Raw genomic sequence first — 22398 nt, 5'->3', positions numbered from 1 at the left:
TACCACATTGTCATGGCAAACCATATATACTATACTTCAAATACAATTATCTGTAATTGTCATAACAAAACCTATATTGTCTCTGGAATTACTTATATACTTTACAGACATCAGCAAAATGTATTTTGCTTGGTCGCCAAGCTCCCAGTCTGTGGCAATTTTTTTTCAGCATTATGAAACCCCTATTTTTTTTTCTTCAATTTGTGCGTATTGTCTATACATAAACCATCATAGTGAGGAAATCATCACCCAGACTATAAAATAACATCATACTTTATATTTTGTAGAAGAAAGAACACCTCGTAGAATTGTAAATTGTTATAACTACATTATTGCTTACATTGATTATATAATAAGTACCCAGTGTTTCTCGGAAAGAACCTCATCTAGGGTCGTGGACTGATGGTGCAATTAAATAATAATTTGAGCAGCATAACGTAAGAGCAATATCAAGCAGCATTATCGAGTCGAAAACTTGAATGGGAAGGAATGAAGCCTGAACACGAGCATCTTCCGGATTACCCTTCTGCAGTTCTGAGGTAGTTCATGCCGATCAATTAGTTGTTGATTGCATAAAGATTTCGAGATTTAAGCAGTAGGTAACTGCGAAACCGATATTTGTTGATGAAAATCAAGGTCCAAATAGTAAGTCCTTCAATGATCTCAAGGGAGAGTCATACCCATATACTTTACTGTCTCTCCACAGACCTACTCCTGTTAGAAAAAAGAAGTAATTGAGTTCATTATTTCTAGAAAGCAATGTAATAACAAATAGGTAAGGAAGCAAATTGATAGTGAAGTAAGAGGATAGAGGAACAACCAAACCAAGTATATAATCCAAGAGTTGCTGCCAAGAAGAATTCCTTGCTAATACTGTTGAGGCTGGAGTGACGATATTATGTTTAGATTTCAAGAATAATGGATTATTGAACAAATATAGAATGAAGTGCAAACATATCCATCCAGAGAGAAAGAGAGAGACAAGCCTACCAGTACATGCAGACAAGGTTACCCCATCCATATAGAAAAGATGCCCAGGCAGATCCAGTGAACCTGTAAACACGACCACAAAGAAAAGCAAGATACGAGCACTTTAACATATGTAAATCTCCGAGTAATTTCAGTCCTAACATATCCAATAACCCCATATAATCTTAAATCAAATCCTAGCGTGTCCTATATGATGCCGTATCCAACTTTCTAGGTTCCGGGCGAAAATAAAAACTGTTTGAAGAATAAAAAGAAAGATGCAACAACTTGGTTTTTGTAGGAGGAGCAGGCGAAAGGGTTTTACCACATGAGATCACGAATAAGGAGAGCACGTGGAATCATAAGACCGTTCCCAATCATAGCAAGCAACATTGAGTAGGGCGATAAACCCTTGATGTTCTCGGGATTCAGATAACTTGTCCACTGGAAAGAAACACAATATTAAGTCAAAAGGATAGTGTTCCAAAACCAAATCAGATACTTCGGGCTATAAATGTGCGATACAACAATACCATCTGAGAAACAGGCATCCACATGAAGAGTAAGGTAGCAGTCCATCCAGACAATGATCCAATAAGTTTGGTCGATTTTTCTGAAAGCTTTCCTGTCCGTGCCTGCAGATATTAGTGTTGCTAATTAAAAAGTACTTAATATTCAGCATGTCTAAGACTTCCCAGTGCACCAGATATGGAAATATTAACTCCAAACAACAATTGCAAGTCAAACCAACAGTTGTAGGTCGAATAATTGGTACAACTTAAAATTAATAACTAGCTTCAAGCGGAGTGAAAAAAATAAGGTCAGTTGACACAGTAGATACACTTGCTAATACAGATATTTGTTTTTAAGTACTGAAATCTTCTCATATCGCGAGCATAAAGCACTTCATTTCCTCATAATCATCGACCTATTGAATGTGACACCTCTTAAAAAAACAAGGTTGAAATAGAAATGGTTGATTATCAAAATATAAGAAATTCAAAAAGCTTAAACAATCCAATGTTAACCTCATTTTTTGAGTGCAGCATCAAATATAAAAAATGACTTGAAATATGTGTGAAACAGTGTTCCTTTAACATGATCATAGTATTTCTGTCGTGATTCCGAAATTTTTCTTTTTTTCTAGGTATATCTAAGAGTCGATGTTAGAACCAAATATATCATCTTTGAAAAGAAAAACCACATGGCCCCTAGTGTCTCTCTCTGTCTAGCTTCGTAATGGAAACACAAACTATATCCGTATTTCTTACAATGGCCACAATAGATATATCATACACGAACCAAAAGCAATGGGCGAAAAGCTTACCATAACAACAGCAGCAACAGACAAAACAAAAGCAATTGTCCCTGGCAAAATGCTGTTTGGAATATAAGGAACAAATGTCGACCACATAACCTGCAAATTAGTCGTATTGAAAGAGGAAAAACGGGTTATCCTCGTAGTGAACCAACTAAAAACACAATATAACAAGAATCGGATAAACGGATAAAAGGGTAGTCTATGATTTACCTGTGGAAGTACAGAGAGACCTCCAACTGTGATTATATCTTCCCAAAATCGCCAAATTCCAGGATGAAGCCAATTAAAGTAATTCATAAAGTTCAAAATCAAACCAGCTCCAACCACTACTGAAGTGGCAATGAAAATAGGAAATGGCATGGCTTGAGCCATAGTTAACTGAACAATCACTACATATATTGAGATAACTCCCAATGTCTGAACAAAAATAGCTTCAGTCTCTCTCTTCTTCGCGAAATACGAAAGTAAAGATACATTCCCTAGCAAACCAGTCAACATTCCCTACAAGAACCCAAACCAAACCAAACCTCCCAAATTAAAATTTCATATTAAAGAAAATTTTCAAAATCCAAAGAAATGGTTGTTTTAATAGGGCTATGATTTCTTAACCCACATTGTTTCCTTCTCTTTCTCTCTATCTAAAAGATTAAAACTTTACTAGAAAGATTGATAAATTACCAGCCAAGGAACAGCTAAAAGTGCAGATTGATTTCCTGCAATTAGATTCCTATAATTGAGAATGATTTGAGGTAATTGAAGTAACAAAAATGGAAGATTTGAAGCTCCAGCAAATTTGGCAGTTAATGAATCCCATTGTTCAAAAGCCTCAGAAGTTTTGATCTTCTCTGAATCCTGCAAAAAATCAAACACTAATAAACTAAAATCTCCTAGTAATCCAATTTGAAATCTTGGGTAAAGAGAAAATCAGACATTCAAATTGTAACCAACGATGATTTGAAGTACCTGTTGAGAAGAGTAAGGGGTGTCTGAATCTAGGGCAAAATTTGGTTTAAGACGGTGATGAAGAGAATGGAATGAAGGATTGAAGAGAGAGAAAATGGGAAGAGGAGAAGTGGTAGTTTTAGAGAGAGAAAGGGAAGGAAAAGGAAGGGATAAGAGAGAGGGTTTTGAGGGTGTTGATGATAATAATGAAGGGTTTAAGGGTACCCTAGTGAAGGGCAGTAGAGAGCATAAAACTGCCATGGCTGAGGCTTGAGTGAAAGGTAGAGAGAGAGAAAGAGAGAAGTTGGGGGAGCCAAAAGTGAGAATTAGACTTGGCAGTGGAATTCAGAGCAATAGATTTGGGAACTAATGGAAGAACAAATTCCTGAGTGACACGTGGTGATATGGTGATGATGTGGACTTCATAGTTGTCAAGTGGTAGATTGTAAATTTGTAAGTGACTTTTCACTTTATTTTGAACTATTATTATATGGAAGCAACATTAGGTTATGTGAAAGGAAGACACTTACCGCTTAGTTCGATCTTTTTGTTAACCGACAAGTTTACTCGACCAGTCTCTTTAGACTCCCATTCGAACCTTATGTGAGAGAAACAAGAATTTCTCTCTCAACGTGACTGAACATGCGAGAGGAGAGAGAAATAAGAGTTTCTCTCACTTGCGGTTCAAGTAGGTACATAATTAAAGTAAAAGATTCATATAACTGAAATATGGTCAATGACGATTTAGTTTATGCTTCTATGACATTTATTTTCCAAATTGATTGTTTGTTTTATACTACTACTAATAGATATGAGATCCAAATTTTGCTAGTGTTTGAGTAAGTTTCAAATATTAGTTTAACCCTCGACTAATGTAGCCTGTTAATATTAATTTCACATTGATCTAGACATAATATCAATCCTTGAATGAACCCCCCCGATTAACGGATCTTGAACAAAATGTGCAAACCAAGATCAAAGTTTCACCTTTCCAAAAGTCTCCAACCATGTGGAAGAAAATGCTTCTGCTTCGAAAAACGAGTTTTCTGTGTACAAATAACAAATGTACGATTAATGGAGTATGGGGCTCCATTGTGCCTTAGTGGATCATGGTGCGATTTCTTATTGTTATCAACAACCTTGTTAATATCCTCTCGGACTATAGACATAACAAAACTATTTGTACAGTTAACTTACAACACTCTTGCTATCAACTAGTTCGTTAAAATCGTCTCCTACTATAGACGTAACAAAACTATGTATATAGTTAAGTTACAACATTAATGTATATATATTTTAACAAAGGTAATAGGACCACTTATGGATTGTTTAACTCGATTTATATGAACTCGTCTATCTTTTCATCCATTCCAATTTGTGAAAGATCAAAAGCTGATCCATATAGAAAATGTTGGCCAAAATAATTACAAAGCCATGGTTTATACCACCTACAATTTTCAGGATCACAACACTTCATTTCTATGATTCATCCCGTCGCATTTATAATGTTGTAACGGGCTGGGCCGCCGTTTGGGTCCAATTGCGCGTCATTAATCAGTAGCCCGATTGCAGAACCCGATTCTCTTCGAAACGACTGTAAGCGGGCTTAGTCCGGACAAAAAGAAGCCCACTAGAAGCAAGGCCTAGCAAAGAAATAGAACCCCACCACAAGAAAGTCTCGAAGTAGCATTTCCTTCCCATACAAACAAGAGCTGCATCCAAGTTAATTATGCTAGAGCTAGCATTAGAATCATATACAATTGCTGAAAGGAGACCATAAAGTAGAGAACCTAAAGGTATATTTGTGATCAATATATTATGGTTTACCCCCACACTGTTTGGTCCGAAAAGCTCCGATGTAATTGACACGGCTGCAGCGAAAATGAAACCTGAGCTCAGCCCAACAAGAGCCGTCCCTAGTTCTAGTGTTATCTTACTACCAGAACTAGCCAGCAGAAAGAAGGCTATTGGCATCGGTATCAGCGCTATTGCTAGCCATCCGGTCCTTGCAAAATACACCTTCCTGCATTTTATTTCAGATTAGGATCTATGATGGTAAACAAACTATCATGTACGCAGTTGCACAGAGAGAGACGGTTACTTACAGACGCATGAAATCTGGCGCAGCAGAGAGCAATCGGCCGAAAAATGAGCACGACGAATAAAGAGTAAGAAGCTCAGTAGTATTGGCACCGAACCCAAGCGACTGTGAAATTTGACCTAGATTGTTACTATAAACTAGCCCAATTGTTCCTCCACATAAATAAGCAATGTAGTAAAACCAAAAATCCAATCTTCTAAGCACCATTTGAGCAGAATGTTCTTGTCCAAGTACCAACAATCTGTTCTTCTCATAACAAGAACCTTCACTCTCACTATAACTAGTTCCTTTGTAATAGTCTTCCCGCCCGATAAGTAATTCTCTATGAAGTTCAAGATCATCAATACCAACTAGATTAAAACCCGAGCCTTGCAAATCCAAACTCTCAAATATATTCTTACTAGACCAATTTCGAGCACTGACAACTCCGGATACACATAAAGGAAGAAGAAGAAGTAGAATTGCACCACCGAACAATATCCGTGCAGTTAAAATCAGTGCTTCGATTTTGTTGAGTAACAAGAGGTAAAGGCCAGTAAAAACAGCGATAACATTGAGGAGAAGAAAAATGAATGAATCACGACTAAGAGCGTCGATTGAGGGGGGTTTAGGGATTGATTTTCGAAGGATTGGGAAGATAACAATAAGAGAAATGATGAGAGGAAGAAAGGAGTTAAGGAGTAGAAAGATGCTACATTGATTTGAAGAAATGGTTTTAGCTGCAAGATTGTATATAGCAGGGCTTAAACCATTGAAACTAATGGTTAGAGATAATGCTAGTGCTCTGTTTGTTGGGAAATTTTTGTTGCATAAAACGAAACATACCGTATTGAACCAACATATGCTACATCCAGCCAATAAACATAACAGAAATACCTGTCAAATTCAAAATTTCGAATAGTTTCATCAGTATTTTTTTCTAGCATTGTGTTTAGTTTTATCTTTAAATCTAAGGAAAATGCTATTTGGCCCGACAATAAATGGTCCCAGAAGGCAAAATTGCTGACATTGTGATGACGTCATGCGCACTCAATGGGCTAGGGTGGCCTCCATTTCGCTTTACCAACCCCAGGGAAACTCCGAATACAGGCCTAGATCGTTTGTACATACAGACTTTTTGGGTGTTATCCAAAGTCAAGAGGGAGACAACCCAAATCGTACCCTAAGGTCCCTAAGGAATCACTTAGTGGAAAAGGAAGTGATCGAGGGATGACAACCAGGAGGCGGTGACATCATTTGAAAACTTTGACCTTATTTGTCCATGTGATGTCCGGCCAAGTAGCATTGTTGTAAATCTAGACACTAATTTAATCACTCATATTTTTTTCCATTGCTCACCCAAAAGTAACAAGAAATCATTCAACTCAATTGTTAACAATAGATTTAGATTAAGATGATGTTTGTTTTCTCTTCAAATATCTAAAATCTGATTCGATATCTAAATTGATTCAAGTCGGATTTCATAATGTTAGTTTTAACTTGACCCGTCTAAACGGCTGCTAAAGGTTTATTTCGAAAGTTCATTTGAATCAAAATTTTCCCAAATCTTAATGAAGAGTTCTTAATTCGAAATGACCTGAAAAGACTATTGTGCCAGACGGATAAAAATGACAAATTTAGAAACCAAAATGCCATTTTACCAAAATCTCTACAAGTGTAAGAGATTGAATTTGGGGACTATTTTAACAAGCAGATCATCATCAATAGACTATTTTAGTGGGACCAAAATAGAATTAACCTAGAAAAAAAATAAGAAGTTGAAGGATGACTCATGACTGGAAATGGAGGGAAGGGTAGTTGAGACCACGTGAAACACGTGACAGAATATGCTAAACAAAAGTACAAAACTCAAGAGCTTAACCAGCACGTGTCAGTCACACATGCAGGAAGAATGAGAGTCCCCCCAACCTCTGTAACAAAGTTATTCTTTCTAAAAGAGACTTCAAATTTCAAAGTTCCCCAAAATAAGTAAAAAAAATCCATCATCATCTCTTTGTTGTTTTCTCTTCAATTTTGTTTAAAAAAATTCAAAATTTCTTTACTCAAATATGAATTCAAGTCAAGTGTGTTTCTTCAACAAATTAATTAAAAATGATCAAGTAGAAAATCTCCTTTGATTTAATTGATCAATATTTTCAATTTCAAAGTGCATGAAAAAGAGATAGTGACTTGTTCATTTTCCGACTAGATTACAACTAAGATTTTACTAACCCCCTTAGGTCTTGTTACTAGTCTTGTTTGTTACGTGTGTAACAAAAGTATCAAGAAATTAATTTCGAAATGGGATTCGAAATATTCAGCCAGAAGAATTGAAATTCCTACAAAAATTTCTATTGAAATCGAAATTTAATTAAGTTTCTCTCGACACTACTTTGTCAAGAAAATAAACTTCAAATTTTTTTAGGTCGAACTAAAATTTCATTCCTCTAAAGTATATAACTTATTTATTAATTTATGCTCATAGATTGTTTGAAAATTTTAAATGTATATACACCCAAAAAGATTTTGTACAATTTTATATTTTCTTTTGTTCTTTCTTGGATAATCAAATGTTTGCAAGGAAATGGGGGAAGAGAAATAGTACCCTCAACCTCACCTACCCAAAATTATCATTTATTATGGAAAACTTCTTTTTCTATAGTAATAATTTTTTTTTATAAAACAGTGAAGACTTTTAATATCTTTAATTTTTATTGAAAATGGGGGACATTTTTAGGTTTTAGGGAGAGAGAGATTAAACACACATTTTTAGGTTTCCTCAAATCAAATTCTTCAAATACTTAACACAAAAACCCAGAAATTTGTATATAAAATTAACCCAACATTGAAAAACATACAAGAGTTTGGTGGATTGAAATTGAACAATTCATGGTTTAAAATTAAACCCTTTCTTCAAACAATGAAACAGAGAATGAAAGTATAAACCTAGAGAGAGAAAACATTAATTGAAGAATTTTAGAGAGAGAGAGAGAGAACTAACCAGGGAATAAGGCAAAACAATAAGATTCTGAATAACAAGCCATTGAAGACCATAACCAATGAAACCCATAAGAGCAGCCATGAAAAGTACAACCCATAAAGGAAAATATAATAAAGCTAAACCAGAAGACCAACCAAGAACTTTTCCAAGATCTGAAGCTGTAGCTAAATAATTTAACTCAATCTGAGATATCCCAAGTACTGATTTTAGATCAGATGAGTAAGCTGAAAAATCAAAATTTGTTCCTGTAAAAGCTTGAATCCAAATTGTAGCAACTAAAATCATCCATTTACTAAATTCACCCTCCATTATTTTTTTGATTGATCCTAAAATCAACAACAAGAATTTAGATGATTTTATTACTCTAAAATCATCCCCAACTTATTAGTATAAAAATGAGTGATATATTTGCTTCTAGGAGTCACTTCATCTTTCAGGTAAGCATTTATATACCTTCATAACAAAGTCATAGAGAGAGAGACTTTTGTTTCCTATGTGCATTAGGGTTGGGAAAAAGACACCCAGAGTCCCAGACCGTCAAGGACTCTTTGAGTTTGTTAGAGCTGATGGTGGACACCTCACATTCTCTACAAGTCTTGACTGGTTAGAGCATGTTCAATGGGACACTCAATCTCTAACACTTAGAGTGTCGCATATGACTTTTTAGAATTTTTATTAAAAAAATATCTCAAATAGAACACTTTGTTAGACACTCTAATATGAGGTGGACACATTTATTATAGAGTGTCTAGAGAGAGAAACTCTAAAATGAGCATGTCTACTTGAGACTCTCTAAGTGTTACTTTAAAACTCCAACCAATAGAAAACTTTACTTTTTAGGAGTATTTTTTATCTATTGAATTGAAGAGGGACATGTGTATCTAGAGCAACTCCATGGGAGACCAACAGAAATTAGAGTGTCTCTATATTGACATTTAGGAAAGAGAATCTTTATTGACACTTGACAATTAAGATTTACAGGGTGTTTGTTAGAGTGTCCCATTAGAGATGCTCTTAATATTTGTGGGATATAACACACTTATCAAATGTCTGTTTATTTAGGAATATATAGCGAATATAAGCGGTCTAATCCCCATCCCAAAGATCACATGTTTACCTTAATTTATAGTGGCCAATTTCTCACATTTTTGTTAAACTATAATTAGCCACTGGACCTTGGTATTGGTGAATTCATGTCGACAACGTTTGAAGTTACAAGGTAAAAGACCAAGAGAAAACTGAAACCCAGGAGACTCTGAAGAAGAAGCCCATCCATCTTAAATTTTTATATATATCAATATTATTAATATTATGTTTCTATTTTCTTTTAAAGTTTATATTTTATTTTAATAATGTTTGTATTTTCCTTAAACGTATCTCTTCAATGTGTATCTATTCTTATACATTCTTCAATATTATAAATAGAGTGGAGGACTGAGTCTTAGAACTCATTCCAGTTTCATAATCAATTATGATGTTTGAGCTCAGAAAACTATAACAAGTATAGTTCTATCCTATATTGTCTCCGTTTTTTTCTGGCAGCCATAGCCGCTTTAGTAACTACCGTCCGCCAGAGTTGTAGTTAGGTTTTTTTTTCCATTCTTTTATCTGTTACTTTCAATAAAATTTTAGTATTCTCTGGAGCATCTTCATCATATCTTGTTCATCAACATCACCAGCCTTTGGTGCAGCGGTTGGACACCACTCTTAAGCCCATGAGGTTGTGGGATCAAGTCTCGGTGGAAGCAGTTTGTCGTCAAGATTTATCCCATGTAATTTAGGCTATAAATAAAGTAAATAATATAATACTTTGTCGGGCTTTAGGCCTTTTTTTTGTTGACCTTTAGGCCTCTTTTTTGTTAGGTTTTAGGCCTCTTTTTCTTTCGTTGTTTAAATTAGGCGGTTATCGTGCTTATTACATCTTCATGATGCATCAATGCCTTGTAACGATTAACGTAAATCGTAGTCGAATTCCCAAAAAAAAAACATCACCATCTCCATCAATTTCTAGTTCGTTTCTTTCCTATCGAGGATTTGTATCAGTCTTCGACATCACCTTAAGCTCAACACCTATATATTTGTGTCAAAGAAGCTTTGAACCTTGAGTAGTTATTTTGTCTTATTATGTGCCATGAACCTCTAAATTAGTTGTGATTATGTCACTAAAAGCAATCGTATCTCCATGGACCTTTGAACTCAGAGTGGTCATGTTTATTAAGTACAACTACCTTTAAATGACCTGTATAGCACGTGCGCGTAAGTGGTATTACAACTAATATCAGAAGAAGGGTGACAAATATGTATACAACTTTTTTTTTTTTTTTTGTTAAGGAACAAATATGTATACAACTAATTGAGAAATGCATGATTGTTATTGGTCAGAAGTGGTGGTGGTTGAGATGAAGTAAAGATCACGAGTAACAAAACCAAATTTTTAATTTTGGATCTTAAAACAATGTAATTTTTTTTTAAACTCAAGAGTTGATTCGAACAACTTAGATTTGAAATAGACCCATTAACGCTCTAGTTGTAGAGTTTTAGAACCTTAAAATTCTGAAACTTCAAAGTTATACGACTTCAAAATTCTGAAAATTCTATAACTTTAAAACCATAGAACTCTGAAGTTTAAGAACTTTAAAATAGTAAACTTTGAAGTTTTAGAATTTTAAAGTTCTAGAACTTTATAGCTCCAAAAACATTAGTTAGACCTTTAAAGAATCAATTTCAAATCTAAGACGTTCAGATCAATGACTGGGCCTTCAACAAAAAAAAAAATCAATGACTGAGATTAAAACAAAAAGGTTACATTGTTTTAAGACCGATCAAAGTTAAAATTTTGTTGTTTGCCCGTCATCTTTACTTTATCTTCACAACCACCACTTCCGACCAATAACAACAATGCATTGCTTGAATTACTTGCAAACGTATTCAACACATCTCTTTTTGTAGGGGAATAACCTAGTGTATCTCATACACCTAATTGTCTATTAGTGTTGGTAGCGGAATCTCAAACATCATATGTTTAACACTAATTCCAGGATCTATACATGAACATACCAATGAACTAGATTGGAAAGAAGATTACCTCTTAATCGCTTTCCCACGAACTAAATTCCGATCAGTATTCGGAAGATAAGAGCTCCAAGTGTAGCTCCTCTACTTGAGACACCGAATAATGACTTGAACTCCCTCCTTTCAGCCAGCTAGGACCTTCTTGAAGGTTGAGATGAAGAACTCCTTCTTCTTGACTAGATACTTGAGAAAACTCCTTTTCTCTCTCTCTCTGAGATGTATATTCTGAAACTCTTTCAGACTTGGGAATTTCTCCTCTGAAATTGCCCCCTATCTTTAGGTTGTATAATTAGGTATATATAGAAGTCCCTAGAAGAGGTATTAGACTCAAACTAGGATTCCATAAACCTAATTATTAGGCAACACCCAAAATACCCTCCTTTGGGTCACTTAAGTGTGGCCGGCCAACATAGCCCTTTATGGGCTTCCTTGGCCGGCCCACTTAGGGCCTAGCCGGCCATCACATGGCCGGCCCTATTGCCTTGGCCGGCCATCACATGGCCGGCTTCCCTAAAGCCATTCCGGGCCTCCCTCCTGGGCCCGGACATGTTTATCTCTTTCGGACTTCTCCGAATCTTTCTGGACTTACCAATAACGGATCCAATCCATTTATTTGCCATTATCCATCTAGTCCATTCTCTCCGTTCAAATCATTATTCTGTTGTGTAACCCTTGTAGGATCCGGTCTATGTTAGCCGCGAATCAACTCTTGATTCGACGATCGTAGTTGGCTTCTAGCTAAGCATTACGACCCCTAATTGGACCGGACTAATGATCTTCCGAATAAGGTCATTAAGATCCTAATAGCCAAATTGCACGCATTGCATCCTTGGTCGAAGGACACTCCTTCGGAAGGATACCATTCCTTCAGACTTCAGGCACCATATCCTTCAGTCTCCCACTTGTACTTAGAACAAGTGCAATGCTCGATTCCCATGTTTTTTCGTATCTCATCTGATATGTCATATTTATCAGACTCTCTTGATCCCGAGAACAACTTCCAATCCAAACGATTAACTCTTAATCCGTTTGAGCACGGCCATGCATTTTTCAGTTGTTTCTCATCAAGTGGCCCGGAGATACTTTATCCCGATTTTACTCAGGAAAACATAATCCATTCTTGTACTCCCACTCAATTTCATGTCTATCCTGTCTCCCCCAGTATGCCGCTTTTATAACCACTTTTTACGGATGGCGTTTGACGGTACCAAAGTTCGACATTCCTTCCATAAACTGAGTGAGTACTCATGTTTTGAGGAATCTCTCCAATTTGCTTAAATGAGAGTTATGACATCTTATAACTTCAACTCTTGAAGTACTCTCATTCAGCGGGTTTCCAGTGTATCAACTATACACCCATGAAGTTGACCTTTGAATACTCCTATTCCCATAGCCCAAGAAACAGCGCTATCTTGTCAATCACTCATGCTAGTCTTCATAAGTCATTATTGTCCAACTAATGACCTGGACTAGGGATAGTAGGATGATGTGCTTCCATGTTCACTTAGTAGGGTTTCTTTCATTAGATCACGTATCTAATAAACCTACCTGGAACACTCCATCCTTTTGGACTGTCGTCTAAATTCTAAACCACAATTTAGATGACGAAATAAACCCAGTTTATTTCGGATAACAAGAGTTTGTAAAATTTGAGCACCCGCGTGAACTCCTTCACGTTCTCAATTTTACAAGTCTTTTTAGGATTCTCGTCCTGGATCCTAATTCCTTAGACCCGAGCATCTCATGATCGTTCTAAGGTGACAGTTTAGTTTCCTTTTCACTTCGCTTTGTAACTATCTTGCTTTCGAACTCTTCGTAAGCTGTTATGATATTTTCAGTTTTCTCCCACTGAAATTAGTACTTCCCAAGTTCTAATTTTACTTTCTTATCTAGTAGAGTTAAGTAACGACTCCCAGCATGGAAAACTCTTTCCCATCTGTTAGCCCTTCCTAAAAGATTCCTATCTTTGTTTTCGGAAGATTACTTTTATGACTTTCTTCAATCTTCTGACTTGTATGGGCGACGACATCTTTTCGTACTCCAAGTACCTTTTAGATGTACGGGTAAACAACAATCATCTCATGATCGTTCTTATGTTTCCTAACATAAGTGTCTCTCCTGTGTTTATCACAGGAGTTGGGTAGAATTTCTCTCCCAGAGAAGTTCTTATTCAGACCTCTCCAAAACTCCTTTTGAACGAGTCTTTATCATCTAAGGTCTATCTCCATAGACTTTTGATGCCCATGGTTTATTCACCCTCGTCTTCTTGTCCTTTCTTGTATGTCTCCCACATACAGGACCTGAAACAACTCTTGTTTCACTCCCACTTACCTTCTTGTCTCACAAGATTCAACCATTCTTACTCTTATCTCTTTGGATTTCCGATCCAATTTCAGAGTGGTTTCTGCTATAGTTCTTTTTGAATCTTCCCAAGACTCATTGGGGTTTTTGAGCAACCTTCTTAACTCCTTAAGAAGTTTCTAGGCGATCGTCCCTTGAACCATTCAAGTCGACATCCCTTGTCACGTAAGACGAGTAACTCTTACTCTCTTTCGTTTTAAGTCGAGTAACTCTTACTCTCTTTTGTTTAAAGGCAAGTAACTCCTTACTTCCTCTTGTTGCTCTTTATCGAATCCCATTCGATTTTTCCTCCCACTTGTCTTCTTAGAAGGACCCTCCTTTTAATGAAGACACCATCGAGAGCAACAATCTCATTGTGTTCCGATGTTTGGCGAGAAAAACCCCGTTCTTCTTCTTGAAGAACCTATGTCTAACACGCTTTAGACATTGGAATAATTGATAATTTTAGAACTCCTTCTAAAATGATGTCCATATCCGTATGGACTCAATTATTCACTATAGCTTTTAGGTTTTTAGTGGTTTGGCAGATACGTATTAGACTTTGTGTTTTGGAAGACCGATGACTATTGAACTCATGATCTCATCATATTCTTTAATCATCCAGATCCACTTCTCGATTTTGGATTTGTTTCTAAAACTCCTCCACAATCAAGTCTTATGTCCATTCTAATCACACTAATCGCAGACTTTCATGTCCAACATTGTTTTCTACGATTAACTGTACTCTTGTATACTCTTACAAGATTTAGAATGACTAAGTCGGATCGTCCGTTAAAATTTACTTAAAAGTTAGATAGGCTCTTTTAAGAACATCATAAAATATCTCATATTTTATTCACTCCCATAATCTCATTACAGAGTCAATGTTCTAAAAAGAAAAAGAAATACTAAAACTACTTTAAAGTATCGCCTATCGAGTCTATGATCCTTCTTGAGCTTTTCCAGCAACTCTTGCCTTCTCAGCTTTCGACAGGTTCATCTCCTCTTCAATAAATACTCAGCTCCCTCTCGCTCCTGTCATTCATAATGATAAGAGTCTTTTAGGTATCGCATACCTTGAGGAATGTGTATTTAATTGAATAACTTTTAACAATTTTTACCTTGACCGGAACTCCCAGCTCCGCTCTTTCTGTCTTCCAGGAATTTTGGACAGTTTCTTTTCCAATGGCCCGTGCCATCGCAATAGAAACACTTGGAATCAGAATGGGTACTCTTGTTCATGGCAACTTCTTTACCTTTCACTCTACCCGTTTTCTTCCTTTTGAATTTCTGCTTCCCGTCCTTCTTAAATCCCTTTTCTTTATGAACCATTAGAACTTCTTTCTTAGGTTCAGCTATTACAATGTTCTCTTCGGCTGTTTGGAGCATAGCGTGTAGTTCTTCTAGAGATTTGTCCCAGCCATTCATATTATAGTGCATTCTAAATTGATTAAACCCACTATGAAGTGAATGCAAAATAATATCAGTGGCAAAATCTCGGCCATTATCGACTCCCAGTCGATTCAGTTTTTCAAAAAGACTAATCATTTTGAAAACATGTGGCCCTACAGGCTTTCCCTTTTCAAGACGCATATCCAATATCGTCCTTGAAATCTCATACCTCTCCATTCTTGACTTCTTTTGGAACAAATTCCTAAGTTGTCGAATCATGGTGTAGGCATCCATCTCTATGAACTTATCCTGAAGATTAGGTTCCATGGTTGCCAACATGAGGCATGTTATGGGTTCGGACCTCTTCCGAATGTTCCTTTCTTGCTCCCTCTCTTGTTCAGTCGAATCTTCATTGAGAACAGGAATAGGTGTGTCTAACACGTTTGCCTTATGTTCGGATCTTAGGACAAGTCCTAAGTTCCTTTCCCATACCATAAAGTTGTCACCATTCAACTTTTCTTTTTCCAGAAGCCAGCGAATGCTGCTTGAGTCTTTTGTTGTCATAATTAAACTACATGTAAGAAATGCGAAAGTGATTAAACTTGTTATCCTGGCAATTTTCCTAATTTGCCTATATTATTCTACTTTTGTTGTCCCCTTAGAATAATATAATTCCAAGATCCCATTCCTGTGAAGCTAAGCGTACTTTGGCACTGCCCTTAACTTCACCCTCCTGGGTGAGTAACTCCTTACTGATCATATCTCATATGACTCTTGGTTAACGATTTAAACATTAAATCGTCCTTTAGCCTCGAAATCCAAAACCCTTTTGCTGACTCGTTTGAGAATAACCATTTAGACATGTAGACCTCTTCATAGATCTACCCGTATTGTCCCGAGGTAAAAGATGGCACCCTGCTTTGGCATGACCCACCATCGATGAACAAGGGCTCAACAGGTGTCTTAATCTGGGTAGGCTTTACTCAAAATTCTTTTTGGGACTTATTACGTAATTTATCAAGTTGCGTTACTGTGAACTCTTGCATAACCATTCATGATTTATTACGTAAAAGTTTATGTGGGTTTGCGTAATGATTTGTTAAATCTTAGTATTACCCCTTAAAAGATCCCATCTTTTAAGTTTATTTCTTGTTCGCCTATGGTTCGATTGGATTCTTATCCAAGAACCTCTATTGACTACTCCCACTTGAACCATGATCTCATCATTCAGTTCGTCAATAGATTCTAAGACCCTATACTCTAAGTATTATTCGGGCACAACTCCTTGCGTTTAGAACAAGAAACGATAATCCTATCTAAAGGTATACTATTCTACGCAATCACATACATCCATACATACAAAAATATGACAATCATAATAAATAAAGTATGTATCCTAGATTCGTTTCTAGGTTTTGCTATCGCATAGCTATTCGTGGGATTTTGTGACATCTCTATGTCTAATGTTTCTAAAGTTTTGTATTCTCAATACTTAAACTAAAACATTACGTTTCTTCCTTAATTGTTTCCAAAATCAAAATAAGGAAAAACTCCGTTCGGGTACTCCTCTAACCCGGGTCTAAGTCGGAAAAATTATGCTCGGAACCGGGAGAAAAGTCTGAAAAACTCCCTTTCAGATCATGGCCCAAAAGGCCCTTGAGTCTCACTCAAAAGAATCTGAGTCAACCCTGGTCAAAGCCCCTTGACTGGTCTCTGGTCAACTCTTGACTCAGCCTGGTCAAGGTCCGGTCCTAGAGACAACACCTTCCTGTCGTGCTATGTCTCTCGGGCAGACGCGTCCTAGCCCAGCTAGACGCATCTGTCCTAGGACAGACCATAGACATCTCGGGTGAGATGTCTAGGATGCGTCCTGGTCGCGTCCTAGACGCGTCCAGACCATCCGGTTGCTGCATATGCCTCTCGGATGCTTAATCCGAGAGCTGTTGGAACTCCCAGACGCGTCCCCGACGTGTCTGGTCTCGGGACAGCACACGTGCCATCTCGGATTTTTGGTCCGGGATGCACCCGTGCCCCCACAGTCGCGTCCCAGACGCTTCTGTGCACAGACGGCTAGGCCATCCCATCTGGGATGCCTTCTGGACGCGTCCAGACGCGTCCTAGACGCTTCTGGATGCTCCGGTCGCATCCGAGTTGCGTCCGGAAGCTTCCAGTCGCATCCGAGATGCTTCTGGTTGCTCCAGACGCATCCTCGATGCATCCGGACGCCCGTCCAGTGTCTCGGTCCTAGACCGAGACTCTTAATAGGTTCCCTCGAGCGCGTCCCAGACGCGTCAGGGATATCCGAGACGCTCCTGTCTCGGAATCCTATTCCGTCTCGGACTGGGATGTCCCAGACGCGTCCCACGCGCTAGGACGTCCGAGACCCGAGAGTCTCGGACTTCTAGTCCGTGTTGGACTGGGATTCCCAGACGCGTCCTAGACGCTCTGGGATGTCCGAGACCCGAGAGTCTCGGACTCCTAGTCCAGCTCGGACTAGGATTCCCGGTCCTTCACGGACTGGGATTTCCAGTCCGTGTCCCTGTCTGTCTCGGACTGTCTGTCCGAGACGTGCTGGTCCGGCCCGGACGCGTCCTGGACGCGTCCTGGCCGGTCCGGCCAGTAGGGTTTCCAAATTTTTTTTTTGGAAATTCCTGCCGTTCCAACTTCTTTTTCTTTTCTTTCTTTCTGTTCCAGCTGCTGTTAGGTACTGTTTTTGATCAATTCATCAACCAATCTTCATGGTTTTGATGATTTCTATCAAAATTCTAAAACCCTAACACTTGTTTATGAAAACTCTTTTCATAAAACTTTGTTTCTAGTGTTTCTAGGCCATGAATCTCATCCAAAACCCTAATTTGATCTCATCAAACTTATGTTTAAATCTCTATTCAAACATTAAAACACTAATATCTAGTTGTTCAAGTATGAATCTAATTCATCTAGTCAAAGATAGTTCATGCAAACGGCTCGTGATGCCACTGTAGGGGAATAACCTAGTGTATCTCATACACCTAATTGTCTATTAGTGTTGGTAGCGGAATCTCAAACATCATATGTTTAACACTAATTCCAGGATCTATACATGAACATACCAATGAACTAGATTGGAAAGAAGATTACCTCTTAATCGCTTTCCCACGAACTAAATTCCGATCAGTATTCGGAAGATAAGAGCTCCAAGTGTAGCTCCTCTACTTGAGACACCGAATAATGACTTGAACTCCCTCCTTTCAGCCAGCTAGGACCTTCTTGAAGGTTGAGATGAAGAACTCCTTCTTCTTGACTAGATACTTGAGAAAACTCCTTTTCTCTCTCTCTCTGAGATGTATATTCTGAAACTCTTTCAGACTTGGGAATTTCTCCTCTGAAATTGCCCCCTATCTTTAGGTTGTATAATTAGGTATATATAGAAGTCCCTAGAAGAGGTATTAGACTCAAACTAGGATTCCATAAACCTAATTATTAGGCAACACCCAAAATACCCTCCTTTGGGTCACTTAAGTGTGGCCGGCCAACATAGCCCTTTATGGGCTTCCTTGGCCGGCCCACTTAGGGCCTAGCCGGCCATCACATGGCCGGCCCTATTGCCTTGGCCGGCCATCACATGGCCGGCTTCCCTAAAGCCATTCCGGGCCTCCCTCCTGGGCCCGGACATGTTTATCTCTTTCGGACTTCTCCGAATCTTTCTGGACTTACCAATAACGGATCCAATCCATTTATTTGCCATTATCCATCTAGTCAATTCTCTCCGTTCAAATCATTATTCTGTTGTGTAACCCTTGTAGGATCCGGTCTATGTTAGCCGCGAATCAACTCTTGATTCGACGATCGTAGTTGGCTTCTAGCTAAGCAATACGACCCCTAATTGGACCGGACTAATGATCTTCCGAATAAGGTCATTAAGATCCTAATAGCCAAATTGCACGCATTGCATCCTTGGTCGAAGGACACTCCTTCGGAAGGATACCATTCCTTCAGACTTCAGGCACCATATCCTTCACTTTTGACTTCAAGACAGTAGCACAGAGAAGTACTGTAATATCACTCACACGTGCACACACCACACACATTTAGACTGGAGAAAAATAAATATTGAGAGAAAAATAAAAACTCAAAATGAGTAAATATAAAACACAAGATTTATATTAAAGACTTCAAATTTTTAAGTCAGTGAATGAAGTATATTTTTACAACATACATAGAGAGACTAAATTTTACATGCGAATAATCTATAAAACAAAAATAAAAGAAACTTTATTCTCTACCTTTTATCGGCACTGCATATCAAGAACTGAACTCGATTTTGATGGAGTGAATAACGAACATAGCGAAGAAAACTGTTGAGATACGTGTGTAAACACGTGATATAAGAGACGAATCAAGATGAGGAGATCCGACGATCAAGACAATTCCAAGATATTTGAAGATATGTGAAGATCAAGAATATTCAGTTTCATATATTTAGAATATTTCTTGTAATATTTATATTATTATTAGATATATTTTATGTTGTTTCTTAGTTTAGTTAGGAGAAACTAGGAAACCCTAACCCTAATTTCTCTATAAATAAGAAAGAATTCTAAGGATTAAATCATTCGATTACTAATCAATCATTGTAACGAATCACTACAATTGTGGTTAATAAAGTATGTAGTCATTCTGGCTTTCTCCGAGGATGTAGGTCGTGAATGTCCGACTGAACCTCGTTAAATATGGTGTCTTTTATTTATGTTTATTTATCTCCAATTATCACATTATCGTGAATTGCTACAAAAACAATTGAGTTTGAGATAGCATTCTTCAACAGGAGAGAGAGAGAGAGAGCCAACGGTTTGAGCTGTTTCTATTCCAGGAATAGAGAAATAAAAGAGGAGTCATGTGTTTTAACCCCAACGAATTCATTACGTACACCCCAATACAAATATTTTTGAACCTAGTAATTCTACCTAAATAGGTGGAATATTGAAACGGGTATAACTATAACAAAAGTAGTCTCTAAAATTTTTTTGATCCCATTTTAGACTAGAAGTTTTAGATTTCACGTAAAAAAAGAATATCACTTCATTTAGAAGTTCTTAAAAAAGATTTGAACTAATAGTATTAACTTTAATCTTAAAAAAACTGTGAACCAATAATGCAACTTCAAAATTCTGAAGAATTTTAAGGTTCTCATAAAAATCATGAACTAGAAAAGCCCCACCCCCATCGGAGAAGCTATATATTTTAGAAGGTGATCATTTTGAGGAGGTCAGTTTAGTGAATTTGTAATCTTTAATTATAGGACAAAAAAGAATTAAAACAAAATTACAGTGTTGTGTATAATTATACATATATATTGATTGAAGGCAGCCGCTTTGGGGAAAGCTAAAAAAGTTTCCGGGGAAGACGGTGAAAAACATAAATAACTCAATCCAAACGCACCTTATCTCTCTTCTCTCTCTTCTCCGGCCAATTCTCCCTCTCCGGCCACCGCCGGCCAGCGCCGGCCGACTCTCTCTCCTCTCTCTATCTCTCTTCTCTCTCCTCTCCTCTCTGTCTTCTCTCTCTCTCCCCTCTCCCTCTTCTCTCTCTCTCTTCTATCTCTCTTCTCAGTATCTCACTCTTCTCTGAAAATTTATAGGAATTCAATTGCTAGGAGAAGGTTTTAAAAAGCTTACGGAACAATTATCATCTTGACTCTTGAGAGACACATACACATTCCTTCCAGCACAGGAAGGCAATGACCATGGTTTTAGTGAAGCAGTAGTTAAAAAACACTTTTGGGAGAAAAGAGATCAAAGGTTTTTATAGAAGAAACCATACACAAAAAGGTCTTTTAATGGAAGTAACTAAAAAACTCGAGGACCTCGAGGTTATATCCAATCAAAGAAGCAGAAAGTGGGAAACCCATTTTGATTCATAACATTCATCTGAAAGATCGACTCAAACCCTCGTCATGAAAATTTCGCTATCCCAGACAGATGAATGCTTGAATCATCATCTCATCTACCAAATCAGACTCATGAAGTTTGTATCTTTTCTGTTCTTCTTATGATCCATTTAGACACATCAACCTCAACTATAAATGATTATCTAATTAGATTCATATTGGATCTTAATCAAGTAGCTTCTTGTTGATTTCCTTGTCCAGACGAGGGTTCCAGCGAAGGGGACTCCCCTTCCCCTAAACTTTGAAAAAAAAGGAAAGTTAGAGGGAAGAGAAGATGGAGGAAAAAGAGGGATGAAGAGAGAGAGAGAGAGAGAGGGAGATGGATGACCGGAATTGTTGGCGCCGAAAATGATAGCCGCGGAAATTGATATTGGTGAGAAAGCATATGGTGAAAGAAGAAAAGGGTAGTGTTTGGATGAAACAAAAAAAATTTGTTTCCACCCAAAAGTTATTGCCCCGGAAACTTTACTTATTTCCCCAAAACACTTGAATAGTGACAGACTTTGAGTTTAATATTTAGACTGGTTTTAATGTGCCTCATGAGTCACTGAATGTTCTACTGCTTATGAGAGATACCACAAACCCCAATCTAGTCCCACACTCCCACCAGTATACATCCTTTTTGTTGAAAACCCAACAATGTACATGTACATTCTTGTAATAATGGAAGTAATTAAGGCATTTTTTTGTTGTTGTTGAAGATAGTAATCAAGGCATTGGGAAGTGAAACACAATGGATAATAAATTGGATACATCTGCTTTCAACAAAAATAAATTGGATATAACTGCAAAATTCTTAGCATTTGGCAAGGTAATAAAATACTTCATAGTTTAATCTTATACTTGTTTGGGGAAATGTGGCTTGATATAGAGCTATGAACACTTGGGCCTTTTAACATTTTCTACGCTATGAACACTTCTTCTTTTTTTATGAAAGGACGCTATGAACACTTGGTGTTGAAGTCATCTTTTTGTTGTTGCAGACTGTTACAGTCATCTAACATCATCATTTTGAAAAGATAATTTAATTTCTTTATCTTTTTTTCAGAATTCCATTTCGATATACGTTGGTCATTACAAGGCATTGATACATCATTAAGATGTGATAAACACGATAACCGCCTAATTCGAACTATGAATGAAAGAGACCTAAGATCCAACACATGAGGCCTAAAGGCCGAATTACATGGAATAATTTTTTATGACAAACTGCTTCCACCGAAATTCTATCCCACGACTTCATTAGCTTAAGAGGGTGCCCACCGTTGCACCAAAAACTGGTGGACAGTTTAATTTCTTTATTGATTATGATTGATATCAAAAATTTAATTAGAATTCATTAGATACGATCA

At 37.4% G+C, this 22398-nt stretch overlaps 2 protein-coding genes across 2 annotated transcripts; both read right to left on the bottom strand.

Annotated features, from left to right (window-relative positions):
* Positions 1 to 257: 257 nt before the first annotated feature.
* On the bottom strand, positions 258 to 3588 carry LOC147536558 (maltose excess protein 1-like, chloroplastic). Its single transcript, XM_086641010.1, has 9 exons — positions 3254 to 3588; positions 2969 to 3142; positions 2501 to 2791; positions 2297 to 2386; positions 1503 to 1604; positions 1295 to 1413; positions 991 to 1053; positions 821 to 882; positions 258 to 714 (listed from the first exon to the last, which is right to left on the bottom strand). Exons 1-9 carry the CDS (start codon positions 3491 to 3493, stop codon positions 632 to 634), a joined length of 1224 nt encoding a protein of 407 aa, XP_086497136.1. The 5' UTR covers positions 3494 to 3588; the 3' UTR covers positions 258 to 631.
* Positions 3589 to 4570: 982 nt separating this feature from the next.
* Positions 4571 to 9024, bottom strand: LOC147536557 (protein NUCLEAR FUSION DEFECTIVE 4-like). Its single transcript, XM_086641009.1, has 3 exons — positions 8314 to 9024; positions 5338 to 6209; positions 4571 to 5255 (listed from the first exon to the last, which is right to left on the bottom strand). The coding sequence occupies exons 1-3, from the start codon at positions 8620 to 8622 to the stop codon at positions 4787 to 4789; spliced, it is 1650 nt and encodes a 549-aa protein (XP_086497135.1). The 5' UTR covers positions 8623 to 9024; the 3' UTR covers positions 4571 to 4786.
* Between the last annotated feature and the right edge of the window lie 13374 nt (positions 9025 to 22398).

Source organism: Eschscholzia californica, unplaced genomic scaffold (assembly GCF_041429995.1).
Source record: "Eschscholzia californica isolate CP2 unplaced genomic scaffold, dmEscCali1.0.p SCAF_5, whole genome shotgun sequence".
In the NCBI taxonomy this organism is placed as follows: Eukaryota; Viridiplantae; Streptophyta; class Magnoliopsida; order Ranunculales; family Papaveraceae; genus Eschscholzia; species Eschscholzia californica.
This window is presented reverse-complemented; position numbering and strand designations above follow the sequence as displayed.